The 16,748-nt window shown below is 38.5% G+C and overlaps 1 protein-coding gene across 1 annotated transcript in view; it reads right to left on the bottom strand.

Annotated features, from left to right (window-relative positions):
* The window catches only part of COG3 (component of oligomeric golgi complex 3), a 68,843-nt gene extending 53,459 nt beyond the window's left edge, over positions 1-15,384 (bottom strand). The window contains exons 1-5 of the mRNA XM_044669391.1: positions 15,327-15,384; positions 15,018-15,219; positions 14,701-14,971; positions 3,536-3,682; positions 891-952 (exon numbers count right to left, since the gene is read on the bottom strand). Coding sequence (XP_044525326.1) covers positions 891-952; positions 3,536-3,682; positions 14,701-14,971; positions 15,018-15,219; positions 15,327-15,384 — 740 coding nt within the window. The remainder of the gene's footprint in view (positions 1-890; positions 953-3,535; positions 3,683-14,700; positions 14,972-15,017; positions 15,220-15,326) is intronic.
* Positions 15,385-16,748: the final 1,364 nt, after the last annotated feature.

The raw sequence follows: 16,748 nt of genomic DNA, 5'->3' as shown, positions 1-16,748 counted from the left end.
AAATGTTTGCTGAATAAATCACCAAATGAAAACCATCCCCCTATAAACTAGGCAACACAGAAGATCATCATTGCCAAGCCTTCAGTCCAGCAGCTACTTATACCAAATTGAAAGAAACATTCTCCCTTCCAATGGAACCTACCCACACAGACAAGTCCCAGGCTAGCTGACTCTACACCTCACCACAAATGCCCAAAGAAGCAATGTGTTTTTAATGAACAAGGGTTCACATTCCAGTTGAATTCATTTAAGTGTCTTTGAACCTGAACCTGAAAGTCCTGAGTTTGAATCTTCCACAGTAACTGACTTCATTTTTCAGGATTTCCCCAAATGTACAAGAGAGATAATAATACAGATCTTCCAAAACTATGATGAAGATTATCCTCACTCACAATGGAGATATCCACACCTGTCACAGAATCATAGTATCAGGAACCTAGAACTGGAAAGGACTTAAGATGCTCTGGTCCAACCCCTTCATTTTACAAAAGAAGAAACTGAGCTCCTACCCTAACTGGGAAACATGAATAGCGGGGATTTGAACCCAGAGTTCTCTGACTCCAGAGGTCGTTCTCTGTCCACTCTAGCATACTGCCTAATCTGGGCTTCCTCTATTATCTCCACCAAACTCCCCATTTCCCCTCCCACTTCTCTCTTTTTTTAAGTTGTAGAAGTGTTATTCCACAGTCTTCCTTCTGATGCTAGTCATTAAGAAGCTACAAAAATGAGTTAACTTCAAGCTGTGTTTTTATTATTAAGTAAATGTTGCAGTTAGAATTTTCCCTGTGAGTTGATCCTGGGCAAAGAAGCCTTTTTCCTCAGACAGCTGCAGGAGACAGTGACCGTAAGCTTCAAAGGAATAGCATGCCACAAACAAGAGAGCTGCATACCTATATTTCGTTCCTTCATCTTGCTCCATCTGGGTTTGTAGCTGTGCAAACCACGAGAAGAACTAGAAAGATAAGAGTCAAACTGTCAATTCTACAAAAATATACAGAATGAAGTGGACTAACACACTACAATAAGTCCTTAAGGCTCTAAGGCACTATCTCTATTTTGACATTTGGGGTCTCATACAGAAAGCATTAAATATGTGTTAGGATCCAAAATCAGAAGGGGAAGAATTCAAAAGAATAGTCAACAAATAATTTAAAATTCAAGAGAAAAAAATCAAAAGACATCAAAAAGAACTAACTCCAAAGGACATCAAGTTTTCATCCCTAAATAAGAGACATTTGAAGTGAGAGAAAACAAAAAGCATTATTAGAGAAACAGTAGATAAAGAATAAGCTCTTTGTGATATGAAAAGAATAAACTAATGGCTAATGTTGGCTAGTTTGTCAAATTTAACTGTCTTGTAGTGTAGTGCATAAATGAATGGTTAATACTAATTAGCAAGGAATCAAAGATAAATTATCCAACTGAAAAATATCTAGTACTAAAAAATAGATTGCTACTATCCAAGTCCAAAGTGAAAGTAGTGAAAAAGTCCTAATCAACAAACTCATAGACATAGTAAAAGGCTATTTTCTTCTACAATACTTGAAAGATAGTGTCATAGGTTCACAGGATTTTTACCTAGAAGAGAAGTTAAAGATTATGTCCAACCCTTCTTTTTGCAGCTGAGGAAAATTGAGACTCAGAAAAACTGACTCTACTGAGGTCACTCAGGTAGTAGAACCAGGATCTGAAAGCAAGTTCTTAAGCTGAATTATATGCTGTTTCCCATGAAATCATTCTGATTTTCTTAAAAAACTACCAAAAGCCCAGACCAAAGGATGTGAAGGCAGTGACAATGAAAAGAGAGGGACAGATCTGAAAAACATTGCACAGGAAAATTTTACACAATGGGATGATGACTGACCAAATGTGGAGAGGGTGGACAAGGGAGAAAGTTTAAGCTAAAGTTAAGTAGGATGTTTTAAGTCTGGCTGACTAGAAGTACGGCACTTTTGACAAAAATCATAAAGTAAGCCAAGAAAGAAGATACAGAAAGGCAAGGGAAGTGGAAGATAATATGGGAAGACTATTTTCCTCTCAATGTGTAAGGTTTATCATAACATGAAATATTAAATTTAGTAATCTTAATCTATTTTTCAACATAATTTCTATCTAGACTTTCATTATTAACAAAATATTTAAGATAGAAAAAGTGGCACAAGAAACTGTTTAAACCTTTAGGTTTTATTATATACAAAGGAAAATCGAAAAGAAAAAACTAGGAATAAATAATGTATGAAAAGCAAATGTGTTAATCCAAAATATTTAAAAAAAAAAAACCTAAAGGCAATAATAAAAGAGAAAGAGTTCCAAAAGACTAGGAATTATTACTCTATCTGGCAACAAACTCATATTTTATAACAGTGTTATGCTTATTTGTATTTAACTATTTGGCATATTATACTTATTTACTTACATTCATGTTATAAAGATTTTTATATATACTTGTTGTATTCCATTAAAATATAAGTTCTTGGGAATAGATGTTTCTCTTTTTATATTCATATCCCCAGCACTTAGCCAAGTATCTGGCATGTGGCTGGCATTTACTAATTTTCAGGCTGGCATTTATAGCTAGCACTTTAAGGCTTACAAACTGCTTTACATATTAACTCATTTGATCCTCACAATAACTCAGTGAAGTAGATTATTATTAACCCCATTTTACAGATGAAGGCTCTGTGGGATTAGCCGTGGAAGGCTGGTGATACAACAAATAGAACACTTGACCTATAGTTAGAAAAATCCAAGATCAAATCTAGACTCAAACCTGTTCCCTAGCAGGTGACCCTGGGTAGGTCATTTAATCTGTTTGCCTCAGGTTGTGAAGATCAAATGAAAAATATTTATAAAGCGTTTTGTAAACCTTAAAGCACTGTCTAAACAGCAGCAGGAGGAGGAGGATATGACTTGCCCGGGGTCGAATAGCTAGGAAGCATCTGAAGTAGGATTCTAAATCATGTCTTCTGACATCAAGTTCTGCATTGTATCCACTGTACCACCTAGCTGACAATGGTTGATTTTAAGTATTTGTTTCATGAACAATCGGGGAGAGGGAGTAGCTAAGTAGTACAGTGGGCAAGAGTGCCAGCTCAAAGTTGGGAGGGCTTGGATTCAAATCTGGTCCTACACTTCCTAGCTATATGACCCGAAGCAAGTCACTTAAACCCTGCTTTCCTAGCCCTTGTGTCTTAAAGTATTACTAAGACAGACAGTAAGGGTTAAAAAAAATCAAATGGTGATAAAAAAAAACTTTAATAAGACAAATGCTATAAATTCACCAACCAAATCCAGACTAATAAAGGTTTTATTGATAGAATGACATATAGCTCTACTTATCTAGCAAAATGACAGAGAAATAGTTCCATATTTTTAGAAATTAGTTGCTACTGACATAAAACTATGAGTTTTCTCTAAGTATTTTCAAATAACACTGACTTTTTTTGTTTTGTCTTTTAAAGTTAGAGCCCTTTTATTTGACTTACAATGTCTAAAATATATCAAAAAACTCCTTATTAAAGCTGCTACCAATTACCTGCTGTGCAGTTTCAATTCTTTCTTCTTCCATGCCTAAAGAGGCAAATCCCTTCAAAAGAATATCCTCTGTAGATTCTGGCACCGTGGAAGTCAGAGAGATGGACAATGATCGGGAAGTTAAACTGCACAAATCTTCAATAGGGAGCTGTAAAGAAAGGGCCACAAAGATATTTAAATAACTTTCAAAATCTCTAAATATAACTGAGTCAGGCCAACTAATTCCCTACCACCTATAATGTCTTTTAAGACCCAAAAATATATTCATTAATAGCAAGCATCTTATAACATTATTGACTATGCTTAATAAAACAGTTATAAACTAGGAAGCTAATGGTTACACTTCCTCTCTTCCTTTGATATACATTGTATTTCATATACTAAAATGACACAAAGGTACCACCAGCAGTCAGCAATAATTTTTAAGTTATCTTTCTAATAGAATCATGGATTTAGAGCTTTATGGGACCTTGAAGGTCATTTAGTCCAACCTCCCTCATTTGATAAAGAAGGAAAATGAAATCCTCAAAAACTATGAACGTGAGTTTGTGCTGCTCCATACATACTCTCCCACCAAAATCCCCTTGAAGTAAGTGATATGCTTTTGCAAGACTTTTTAAGAGTTGGGGTATTGTCTACAGCCATTAAACTTATTGAACCTCACCATCACAGCTCTTCTAAATCTTTACATACCCACCTCGAGCCTCCTATGGTCCCCTCTCCCCCGCACCGCTCAGTTCAAAACCTCAGTGAGAGCTTCTTCCTGTCTCCTCTTCCTCAACTCACCTACATGCCTTTCTGCCCTTCTCTCTCCCTGTCTCCCATGAAGAGGTGGACCTTCTCTTTTCCAAAGCAAAACCCTCTATAAGTCAAAGTGGTCCCATTCCATGCCATCTTCTCTAGCAGATTGCTTCCTCAATAATCTTCACTTATTTATTTTCAATACCTCGTCTACTGGCTGCTTCCTTACTGCCTACAAAAATGCCCACGTCTCTCCCTTCCTGAAAAAATCTTCACATGATCTATCCATCCCCTCTTGCTATCATCCCAACCCTCTCCTCCCTTTGATGGATAAACTTGAGAAGGCTAGGCTATGTACCAAATTCACCTCTATTTCCTTTCCTCTCATTCTCTAATTTCTCATCATTCTAGCTTCTAATGTCATCTTTTAGCAGAAACTGTTCTCTCCAAAGTCAGTGACAATCTCTTAAATTGCCAAATAATTTTTAATGGCCTTTTGAAATGATCACTCTTAAACTCAGTGCTGTCTGTCAATCGCCTCATCTTGTCAAAAGAGCTAGGTCCAAATCCTACCAATGATACCAGTTAATATGATCAAGGAAAGGGAAAGGAATAAGTATTTACATAGTGTCAACTATGTTTCAAGTATTGTGCTAAGTACTTAATGATTATTATCTCATTTTTTTCTCACAACTCTGGGATGTGGCACTATTATTATTCCCATTTTAAAGGAGAGGAACTCTCAGTTTTCTTATCTATAAAAGAGATAATAATACTTGAATCATGTTGTTGTTCATATGGATACTAAATATTTCATAAAGCTCTGGGGGAGAGGGAGTCAATTTTTTTAAGGTGTAGTTCAGCCCTATGTCCCCTGGCACTCATTCCTTCTCTCTGACAGACCCTATAGTTTACAGCATCTTAGGATCACAGCATGAGTCATATCACTTGCTAGTTATCACAGGGTCATAGCTCAGGAACAAGAAGAGACTTTAAAGCCTATTTCATCCAATACTGGAATCCAAAAAGAAGCAGTGACTTGTCAAAGCCAGAAGCAATAAGTAGAAGAACCAGGATTAGAAATACAATTTCATGACTCCAAGTTCAGCACTTTTTCCAACTTCATTTAATTTCCAGAGATCTTTTTACTTCAGAGGTATCAAACACAAAACCCAACACTCCCAAAGATTAAAAATATAACTGAGCAATATTTAATGAAATGAATAAAACATAATAGAGTATAGATAAAGTTAAAACATATGGTTTTCTAAGTCAACACGAAGCCTGCAGGTCTCCCTCCTTATCTATAGATTAGTGGTCCCCTTTCTATTTGAGTTTGACACCACTGGTTTTACGTCCCAGGGTTCATACTCCCTTCCCGTTCCTCTCCCAGGCATCCTGATGATGATGACCTGACAACTTCTTCTGCAAGTACTGCAGTAGACACAACTACTGAGGTCCCCAAAATTTCTCAACACCAAAGTCACTGTCAAATGGTTTGATATCAGAAACAAATGAGGTTTCAGCAATGGAAATGTTATTAAATAAACTACATTAGCCTCTGCTTTGACTCTTCACCCTAAGGACCAGGGGGTCTTTCCTCTGACTTGTAGTTGAAACCTCCTCTATGGATTCTCTCTTGTCATTAGAGTGAGATCTGTTTTCATTACCTGAGCTTAGCACAACGTTTTTTGCTTAGTAAGTGTTTAATAATAAGTGGTTTTATCATTCATCTGTTCATTCCTCTCTCCAGAAACTACCCTATACTGAAGACTAGCACCTTGACAGATTAAATCCAAAATCAATTTTCTCACAACTGCCAACCACTTAAATTGGGTAAGTATGGAGTCAAGAGATGGAATTCACAGCTACCAAATGACCTTTAAAAATCCCTTCTAGCTTACCCCACCCTCATGATTTTATTCCCAGATACAAGTGTTACCTAGAGACATCAGTTTAATCTCCCTCTCCAGTTCCAGAACCCAACAAAGTATCCCAAGGAATGCTACTCGAGGCAAAACAGAAAACATTTCTCCTCCTTTTGTATAAACCCTTGTTGTCTCCACACCAAGACCAGATCCAGATTTAGACGACTAGTACTATGCCACTACTACTCCTCCCTTTACAGATGAGGAAATAAAAGATGAAAAAATAAGCCTGAGAAATTTTAGCAGCTATGCCTCAAAGAAAAACAAAACCAGGCTAGAGAAGTCAGGGGGAAAAAAACTAAAATATCAAATTGTATGCCATATAAAAAGAGATTTAAATGATCAAGGCTTTTAAGTATAGAAAGATGAACAGAAATATAATCAATGTATATATCATAAAGGTATAAACAACAGTGTACAGAATAGAGATACTCAGTAGCAAGAAAGTCTCCACAGCCCAAAGGGCTTTCCCCACAGGCTTGTCCTTTTGATTCAATTCAATTACATTTTAAAAAGTATTTCTTCTCTTTCTCCACTACCATAAGCTTAAACTTCACTCCAAAAACATGAGAGAAGGTAAGGAACAAACAAAGATATCCCTGGCATCAGAAACACATTCTCACAAGAGTGAATACAAACTTGTTCATCAAATCATGGAATCTTGGAATTAGAAGGCACAAGTAAAGCCTGAAAGACATTAGCTTAGGTCAAATAAATAATGTTATTTTACATATCAAATTAGAAAATCAAAATCAGAAAACTGATTATGAATTCAAAACTAGTGTAAACTAAAAATACAAATACAGCGAGTTAAAAAATTTTTTAAATAAATTCATGATGGGTTGTAAGGGAAACTAAGATTCTAGGGACTGATATGGCAAAATGGAAAGTGTATCGCTCAAGTCCTAGCTAAGATAGTTCCTAGCCAACTATCTCTGATAAGTCATTTTTCCAAGCCCTGGTTCCTCATCTACAAAATAATATAATAGAAACTACCTCACAGATTGTTAAAAGCATTCTATGAACCAAATAATGAAATACTAAATACTAAAAAAAATCTAAATACTAAATATGAACTATTAAGATGAATCCAGGAAGGTTATTATAAGTGGGTTGGTTGTGACACATTACCTCCAATAAACCTATTTCCATAGAGCATCCAAAAAGTCAATAGAAGCAAATAAAGCATTAAAAATTTCATTAAAAAATTTCAATACATTTTTCATCAGCATGAGGAATTATATAATACAATGAGGTCCTTTGGTATAACAAGAGCCAGAGATTCAAAATGTAGCATGACTCTAGATTAAAAAACATATCTCTGGGGGCAGCTGGGTAGCTCAGTGGATTGAGAGTCAGGCCTAGAGACTGGAGGTCCTAGGTTCAAATCCGGCCTCAGACACTTCCCAGCTGTGTGACCCTGGGCAAGTCACTTGACCCCCATTGCCCACCCTTACCAATCTTCCACCTATGAGACAATACACAGAAGTTAAGGGTTTAAACAACAACAACAAAAAAAAAATCTTGAAAAACATATCTCTGATACCTCCTAGCTGTGTGACCCTGGGCAAGTCACTTACCCATTATTACTTAGCTCTTACCACTTTTCTGCCTTGGACCCAATACACAGTATTGATTCTAAGATGGAAAAAAAGGGTTTATTTGCTTGTTTTTTAAGTCTACATAATATAATGAAAAGTGCCCTAAATTTAGACACAGAAGCCTTGGGGTTAATTCCTGACTCTGCCACTAAGGATCTATGTAACTTTGGCTTTCAATTTCTTTATATGTTAAAAAAATATAATAAAAATGAAAAAGATGGAATAAAAAAGAATATAACTTTAACAGTAATACCCAGAGATTAAAATATCCAGTTTTGCATTTCCACCTTCTCCATGACACCCTGAACCATTCTTCTTCTTTTTTCCCCAATAGGACCCAAATTGATCTTTTTATCTCAAAAAAAAAAAAAAAAAATCCCCTACTCCTCCCAGTTTCCCCATTTGTATCTCTGATATCACTCCCATCCTAGTCATCCAGACTCAAAATGTTCCAGGCTTTTTTTCCTTTCTCCCCTTCTGAGATAATGGCCAAGATTTGTCCATTTTACTCCTTAACTTCTCCTATGTGTCCTCTTTTCTCTATTCACACTAGAAAAAAAATTTAAGTTTAGGTCCTTTTTGCCCTTCCCCCCTCTCAATGTTTGGATAACCTCTTTTGTGTCTCCTTTCCTGCCCTTACTCTCATTTTTCCAATCTTACTTTCACCAGCTACCAAAATAATCTCCTAATGAATAGAACTACCCAAGTCACAGCCCTACACTAAAGCTATGAATGCCTCTCCTGCTTATAGGACAAAATATAACAACCTGATTGTTCTAGCTTTCCAAGTCATTCTTAATATGGCCCCCAACTTTAAATACATACACACACACACACACACACACACACACACACACACACACACACCTTTCCTTCAAACACTCTAGAACTTATCCTGCTTTCTTTGGCCTCTATACATTCCCAAAGACTATCCCCCAATTCCTGGAATATACTCCCTTCACATCTTTCTCTACCTGCTGAAATCCTACTACTACATGAAATCCTACTTCAAGGCCTGGCTCAGATTACAATCCTTTATGTAATCTTCCCTGAATCCTGCTTTTCTCCTTTTCCTTACCTTCCCTGCTCCCATGCCCCCTTAAATCCCACCCCACTACACCCCCAATCAAAGTGATCTCTCCATCCCCCAATTTTCCAAGAATATTTTGTCTAACTCTCTCCTTTGTCCCAATATTTATTTTATGTTTATAATTTTATCTTTATCTTATCCCTCAAAATAAGTTTCATCTTGTGTCCCTAATATGTGGAAGTGGATAACCAAGGACATCTGTAACCAGAAAAGATGGACTAATCATGTAGCAAGACTGAAGGAATGAACGATACATACACTTCATCAGTTACATCTATAACCACAGAATATTAAAAGAATCAGAGGAAAGTCTTTTAAAAAGCATAAAGATCCCAAAGGAAGAAAAGGCAGGGATGGTTTACAATCTGCCCTGCTCTAGAAAAAAAACACATGATGATGAGATCACAGATCCACAAACAACCCTAGTGCTCAGCACAGTATCAGGCTTGAATACGGGAGGCAGCTCTGAAGTGTCCTGAATTGAATTCAATAGTTTCAGGTGTGATTTATTTTAGCATTTTATTGAGAGCTATACTGAGAGATAACTAGAAAGAAAACTCACTTCTATTTCTGTTATGGCATGGGTATAAGGAACCTGCCTACATGAAGGAAATGATTATATAAAAAATGTTAATGATTTTATGACACCTACAAACGGTTAGCTACTTTTTATACAGCCAGCCTCCCAGGTCAGAAACAATGCATACTTTATCTTATAAAATTTTTATTTTAAAATGGTATAAAGCCCATTGGGATATACTTGTTAATGACAGAAAAAATTACAATTTAATTATTCAGAATCCTATTTCTAATATCCCTTCCTACTCACAAGAAAATAGCTTACATTTAATCAAATGTCAGATTTAAAGCACTTTGCAAACTTTAAATTGCCCTATTTAAATGCGAGTTATTTTTTTTATATAACATGATCTAAACTGGAAAATCCTGCTACATACCTTCTCTCATTTGTTCCTCTCAACAACCCTATGAAGTAGGTGGTACAAGTCTTTATTATAGTTCAGAAAAGGTTCCTTATGCAGCTCTGGAGGATACTTGGCCAGTGTTTGAACCTTTTCCTCAGTACAGCAGTCTGTTTTTTGTGCCATATGATAGTTTAAAAAAATTTTTTTGGGAAAGTTGGCTTCTATATCTTGTTTCAGGAACACAGGCAAAACCAGACATAAAATATAGAGACACTGAGAGCAACAGGTCACTTTCTCAGACATTCTGCCAGTTTGTGTCAGAAGAGCCAACCTGTTTCATCATTCATTTACTTAGTACCTACTCCACACACCTGGAATCTTCTTTACCAGGCTACTGGAAGGTGGACATAGGAAACAATATCATTTGCTTTCCCCTGGCCCAGCCTGACAAAGTAAAGGTGAAAGTTTTGTGTTTGGTGGGAGGGGAGGGGTTTGCCACTAAAATTTGAAGATAGGTTCTAAGAAAGAAAAGGTACCAAATTCTCATTTACTAGTAGCATTCAATTTTTTAAAGTGACAAATGTTGCTTATAAAATAATATTTTTACTTCTAAGTCACCATATAAAAGGTTAAAAAATTAATTTCACCCTTTTCTTATTTTTTTTTAAACCCTCACCTTCCATCTTAGAATCAATACTCTGTACTGATTCCAAGACAGAAAAGCAGTAAGGGCTAGGCAATGGGGGTCAAGTGACTTGCCCAGGTTCACACAGCTGGGAAGTGTCTGGAGCCAAATTTGAACCTAGGATCTCCCATCTCTAGGCCTGGCTCTCAATTCACTGAGCCACCCAGCTGCCCCACATTTTCTTATTTGTATAAACTACAAAGATATGCTCACAGTCAATGATGCAAAGTACCTGAGGTGAAACCCACATTAATGGTTTATCACTCAAATTTTTATTTACTTTGCTTTGAGAAAAACTATGTGATGTTCAGAGGAAAAACTACAGGAGTAGAAACACAGAAGAAAAACAACTGCTTGAACACATGTGTTGATGAGGACATGATTTGATGATTTGGGATGTAGACTCTAAACGACCACCCCAGAGCAGCTATCAATAATATGGAAATAGGTCTTGATCTACACAGGAAGAAACCAGTGGAAATGCAGTCAGCTGGGGGTGGGGGATGGGGGGGTGTAATGTAAGAACATGAATCAGGTAACCATGGGAAAATTTTCTGAAAAATAAAAACCCAAGTTGGGAGGGAAAATTTTTTTTTTTTAAATTTGTTAACCTGGGGCAGCTGGGTAGCTCAGTGGCATGAGAGTCAGGCCTAGAGACATGAGGTCCTAGGTTCAAACCCGGCCTCAGCCACTTCCCAGCTGTGTGACCCTGGGCAAGTCACTTGACCCCCATTGCCCACCCTTACCAATCTATGAGACAATACACCAAAGTACAAGGGTTTAAAAAAAAAAATTTGTTAACCTTTAAAAAAAAAGAAAAAAAAAACTATGTGATGGGACAACTAATACAATAGAGAGGAGGCCAGGCCTGGAGTTGGGAAGCCCTGGGCTCAAATCTGGCCCCAGATACTTCCCCTTCCTGGGTAACCCTGGGCAAGTCACTTAACCTCTATTTCCAGGCCCTTGCCACTCTTCTGTCTTAAGAGTTGATACTAAAACAGAAGGTGAGGGTTTAAGAAAAAAAAGATTATGACAATGATTTTCAGCAGTACACAATTATACTCTGTATAACTTGTATTTCAGCAAATTATCATATTAATTCAATATGTTCAATTTTTATCTTCTCTATCACCACTCAACACTCACCACCTTCCAGGATACTGTGGGAAAACGAATAACACTGATGAGAGAGGTATATGAAAACCTAAAAAGGGCTTTCCTACAGCAAAATATCCCCAAGTAATCTTGCCAGCATTCCCAGAAGAAAAATGTAGGCAGAGAAATCTCAAAGGATATAATCTCAGGAAATTAACCAAGGACAAACAAAGGATGATTCAGTGGCAAGAATATAATAGGCAGGAACCTAGCAGCAGTTCATTATCCAGAGCTCAAATGGTATAGCAAATGTCCTAAGGAAAAGAGGGGACAAACTTCTCCCACTGTAGAGCTATATGCACGTGGCTTTAGGAGATATTATCTGTCTTAACTTGTATTTGTGCACAAGACATTATCTTCACAACAATCTTGTTAAATAGGTTAATTCCTCACCATCCTTCCAGTCAACCAAGTTCACAATCTTGTAGGTATCCTCAAGAGGATATAGATATTCTCCCATACTCTCCATAGCCTATTGGTTGCCAAAGTCTCCTATATAAGACATCTTACTCTACTCTCAAAGAGCCTAACTTCAGACCTTCACTCTATTGTAATAGCTTCCTAATTGGTCTCTCCACTTCCCATCTCTTTCTCCAGTCCAACTTCAAAGAACTGCCAAACATATTTGTAAAGAACAGATCTGATCACATTACTCCTTTGCTCAAGAATTTCCAGTGTTGCTTGCCTCTAGAATAAGATTAAAACTTCTTTATTTAGCTTTAAAAATTGGCTCTAAATTACACATTACTCCCCTTCATCCATTTTGCATTATGGCTAAACTAGTCCATTTATAGTCTCTTTATCCAAAATGCCCTTTCCCACTCAGTGCTTTTGCTTTTGCAGAGGCTGTCCCTTTGAGGTCCAAAAGCATTCTCTTTCTCATCTCTGGCTCTTAGGTCCTTCTGCTTTCTTCATTGCTCAAGCATTATTTAATTCCATCTCTATTAGATAGCTTCCTTATCACTATAGTTTTTGGTGCCTTCCCTCTTGACAAAAGTTGCTTTGTATTTGTTTCGTATATTTTTTATTTCCTCTTCTGAATAAATTTTTCCCCAGTAGAATGTAACTTCATTAATCGTTGGGATTATTTGGGAGTCTTTGTAACTCAATGGATTAGTATCAAGCCTGGCACATATGCACTTAATGATAATCAGTGAATTAATTTTACAGATAAACAGCTTTAGAGAGGGTCAGTGACTTACCCAAGGTCAGTTCCTCCAGCCACCAGGATGGGGAAGTTTCTAACCAAGATAAGCTCTTTCCACTATGCCATACCACCATGTATAACTTCTTGCACACTATTATGCATATAATACTACATATTAAAGTTTTTCTAGTTTTGTGACTTATCACTCCACCCTCACTCACAATATTAGACCCCAAACACAAATACTATGACTTATTACATTTGTATGTTTCCAGTAAGTCAACATTTATTAAGGCCATACTATATCATGTCAACAAAAGTTTATCAAGCACCTACTATATGCCACACCCTGTGCTAATCTTGGTGGATACAAAAAAAGGCAAAAAAAAAGTCACTGTTCTCCAGGAGCTCAGTCTAATGGGGGAGACAAAAAGAAAATAATTACAAACAAACAAGATATACACAAGATAAGGGGAGGAGAAGAGATGAGAGCTGGGAACAAGTATTTATTGAACACCTCTACTATGTGCCAGATACTGCACTAAGCACTTTACAAATACTAATTCATTTATCCTTCACAACAACTGGGAGGCAGGTGCTATGATTATCTCCATTTTACAATTGAGGTAATGAGAGGTTAAATGACTTGCCCAGGGCCACAAAGGTAGTGTGTGAGGCTAAATTTGAACTCCTGTCTTCCTAACTCAAAACCCAGCTCTCTTTCCACAGAACCATCTAGCTGCCTTTTTTTGTTTCCAAAACACCATATAAATGTAAGTTATCACTTTTTATCTATCACATAGATAAGTAGCAGATAGCTAACCTATAATAAGGAGGCAGTGTGCTAGAGATAATCTTAGTTGGAAAACATTAAGATTAGACTAGAAGTGACTTCTAACAGATGGTGGGACTTTAGCAGACTTGAAGGAAGCAAGGGAAGGCAGAAGAGCAAGAGTTCCAGGAATGAGGAAGAGCCAGTGCAAATACTCAAAGAGTTGTGAGATGAGGAATGTAGTGTTCAAGTAACAGCAGGGAAGCCAAAATGTCACCGGACCATAAGTTATAAAAAAAGACTGAGAAGATAGAAGGAGGCGGATTTTATAGCGTCTGAAAAGTCTAACAAGATTTTCTGCTTGGTCCTAGACAGGAAGCCAGTGGAAAAGACTTAATGGAGGGATGGGACGATCAGATCAGATCTGCCCTCTGCAAACAAACATCAATAGAGAGAATGGGGTTGCAGATGAGAGGCAAGGGTACCACCCAGCAGGCTACTACTGCAGCAACACAGGTAATAAGGGTCTGTGTAAGGAGTGTCAGAAAAGGGGACATACGTGTGGCAAAGGCACAAATGACGGGACTCGGGAGCTAACTGGCGATAAGCAGTGAGAGAGTTTTTAGGTAACACGAAGGTGTCAAGTCAGAACCCTTGCAGCATGAGAAGGCTCAAGAGAAGGGAAAGGCTGGCGGGACGAGGTAATGACGGCAGGTAGACCAGTTCTCAAGCAGCGTCTGTTCTAAGGGGGATGATGGCAGGTGAATCACTCCATCTGTGAGGAATCTGGAAGAGGGGGGAGATGTGGGGACTTGACCTGAGGCTTGGTTGGAGGCAGGCACGGATCATGCAAAGAGCTAGCGGGTCGAAGGATCTTTAGTGGAGAAAAGAAGGGAGCGTGGAAAGGGCCCTTCCCCAAGTACGGACTCCCTCAGGACAGGAGGGAGGGCCCAAGACCTTCGACTAGAGAGGCTCCAGCCCCCGGTGCCCAGGAAGAGCTCGGCCGGGGCCTAACTGACCGGACAGGGGCTGCGAACGTGGCCGAAGGAGGACACCAAGGCTGCCGCCCCTCAAGGGAGCGAACGGGGGCCAGCCCCAGTCTGGCCTGGCCCGACTGCTCTCACCTCGGCCGGCACTGGCAGGTTCTCCGCCGCCGCCTTCAGCTCCAGCACCGAGTCCGTTTGGCGGTCAGTAAGTGGCGCCGTGGGGTTGGGCCTCCGGTCCCAGAGCGCGAGCTTCTCTCTGGTGTCCCGGTCCCCCGCCGCCGCCGCCTCCGGCAGCAGCAGCACCTCTGCCATCGCTGCTGCCGCTGCCGCTCCCGCCGCCGCCGAAGCCCAGAGCAGCAGCTGTAGCAGTAGCAGAAGCCGCGGGGAGGCGGGGAGCCGGGGGCACGAACTGGGGGCGGGAACTTCCGGGAGTCAGGGGGCTTCCAGCCAGACACCGGAGAGGCAGGGGGCGGGGAGGAACACCCTGGCCCCGGAAACGCTTCTGAGCAAGAGGGGGCGGGGGGAGGAGGAAGGTAAATATGGACGTGGCTTTAAATCCGGGCAATGCATTTCCGGTAGGGTCGGAAAAACGCGAATGTCCGGCCGAACCGGAAGTAATCTTGCCCTGACTGCCAGCCACTTCTTCAATATCAATAACTTTATTGACAGAAATTTATGAAATCACTCAACACAGGAGACTATTGAGAGTTCACGCCGGCAGGGGGCTTTCTGAACCCCAGCACGCATCTAGGGCTCCACCATACAGGAGTTGCGGGTTCGGTCCTTAGTAGCCACGCTCGAGCTAACCATTTCATAACACATAATGTCATAAATACATCTGTAATATGCTCAATATATCATAACATATTTTCATAAATAGTATGCTTGATATATCAACATATTGTCATAATACATGTATAATGTACCATGTGCTCAATGTGCTCAATAAATCTCCATATGTATTGTCATAGATACTCACATAACATGTTTAATATAACGTATATGTCATAAATACATGAGTTGTATTCTTAATATAATATATATTGTTAAAAATGCATTTATAATCTGACAATATAGCATAATGTATATTGTTATAAATACATGTGTATGTTTTCTGTGCCATGTATATTGTTATATAATTCTAATATGCTCAATATTATATCATAATGTATATTATTATAAATACATTTCTGGTATATTTAATACAGCATAAAACACTGTTACAGATACATGTATAATATTGTATACTCTTCCTGACTCTTGGCCCTCAAACTCTATCCACTGTACCATCTACCTATGTTTAATGTATAGAGGATGAAGTAGAAAACAACAGCTTGCAGTATAGTTTGCCTATAATAGGTTCATTTATTTATTTATTCATTCACTCATTAAATGTATTAAGTGTCTACTTTGGACAAAATACTATGCATAGTCACTGTGCTCCTGGAGCTTGAGGCATTAATATATATGATATAAGTAACCAAGATTGACCAGCAAGGTCATTGAAATATTAATTCTGTAAAGTATTTTAAAAGTTTTAATAGGGGACAGCTAGATGACTCAGTGGATTGAGAGTCAGGCCCATAGATGGGAGGTCCTGGATTCAAATCTGGCTTCAGACACTTCCTAGCTGTGTGACCCTGGGTAAGTCACTTAGCCCCCATTGCCTAGCCCTTACCACTCTTCTGCCTTGGAACCAATACATAGTATTGATTACAAGGGTTTAAAAAAATGTTTTTCAATAGCCACTATTTATCTCCATCTAACCCAGACAGACAAAAATTATTTTTGTTTCAAAGCAACCTAAATCCAAGCTTAGTCTATTTTCCTTTAAACACTATTTTGCTAAATCTTTTAAAAAAATTTCAACATCTGGTAAAACACAATGCTAATGAGATACAACTCCCCTCCTGGGATGTTAGAAAAGTGAGCATAACAGCAGAATGTCTAATTGATTTCTTCCTGGTAAACTACAGTGGGGGTTCCCTCACTCAAACTATACATGAAAGGGAGGGAAATGAATAAAGATCCTTTGGGGGTCTTTGGGTAAATAAAAAACAGATGCATAATGAGCCATTTTTTGCACCCAATACTTTCAGCTTCCATTTCCAAACTCAGCAGCTGTATCTGGCAGTAAAAGTGAAGAGTAGCTCCATGATTTTACAAATAGTCCCCTTCACCAATAC

This window comes from Gracilinanus agilis, chromosome 3 (genome assembly GCF_016433145.1).
Source record: "Gracilinanus agilis isolate LMUSP501 chromosome 3, AgileGrace, whole genome shotgun sequence".
Classification (NCBI taxonomy): domain Eukaryota; kingdom Metazoa; phylum Chordata; class Mammalia; order Didelphimorphia; family Didelphidae; genus Gracilinanus; species Gracilinanus agilis.
This window is presented reverse-complemented; position numbering and strand designations above follow the sequence as displayed.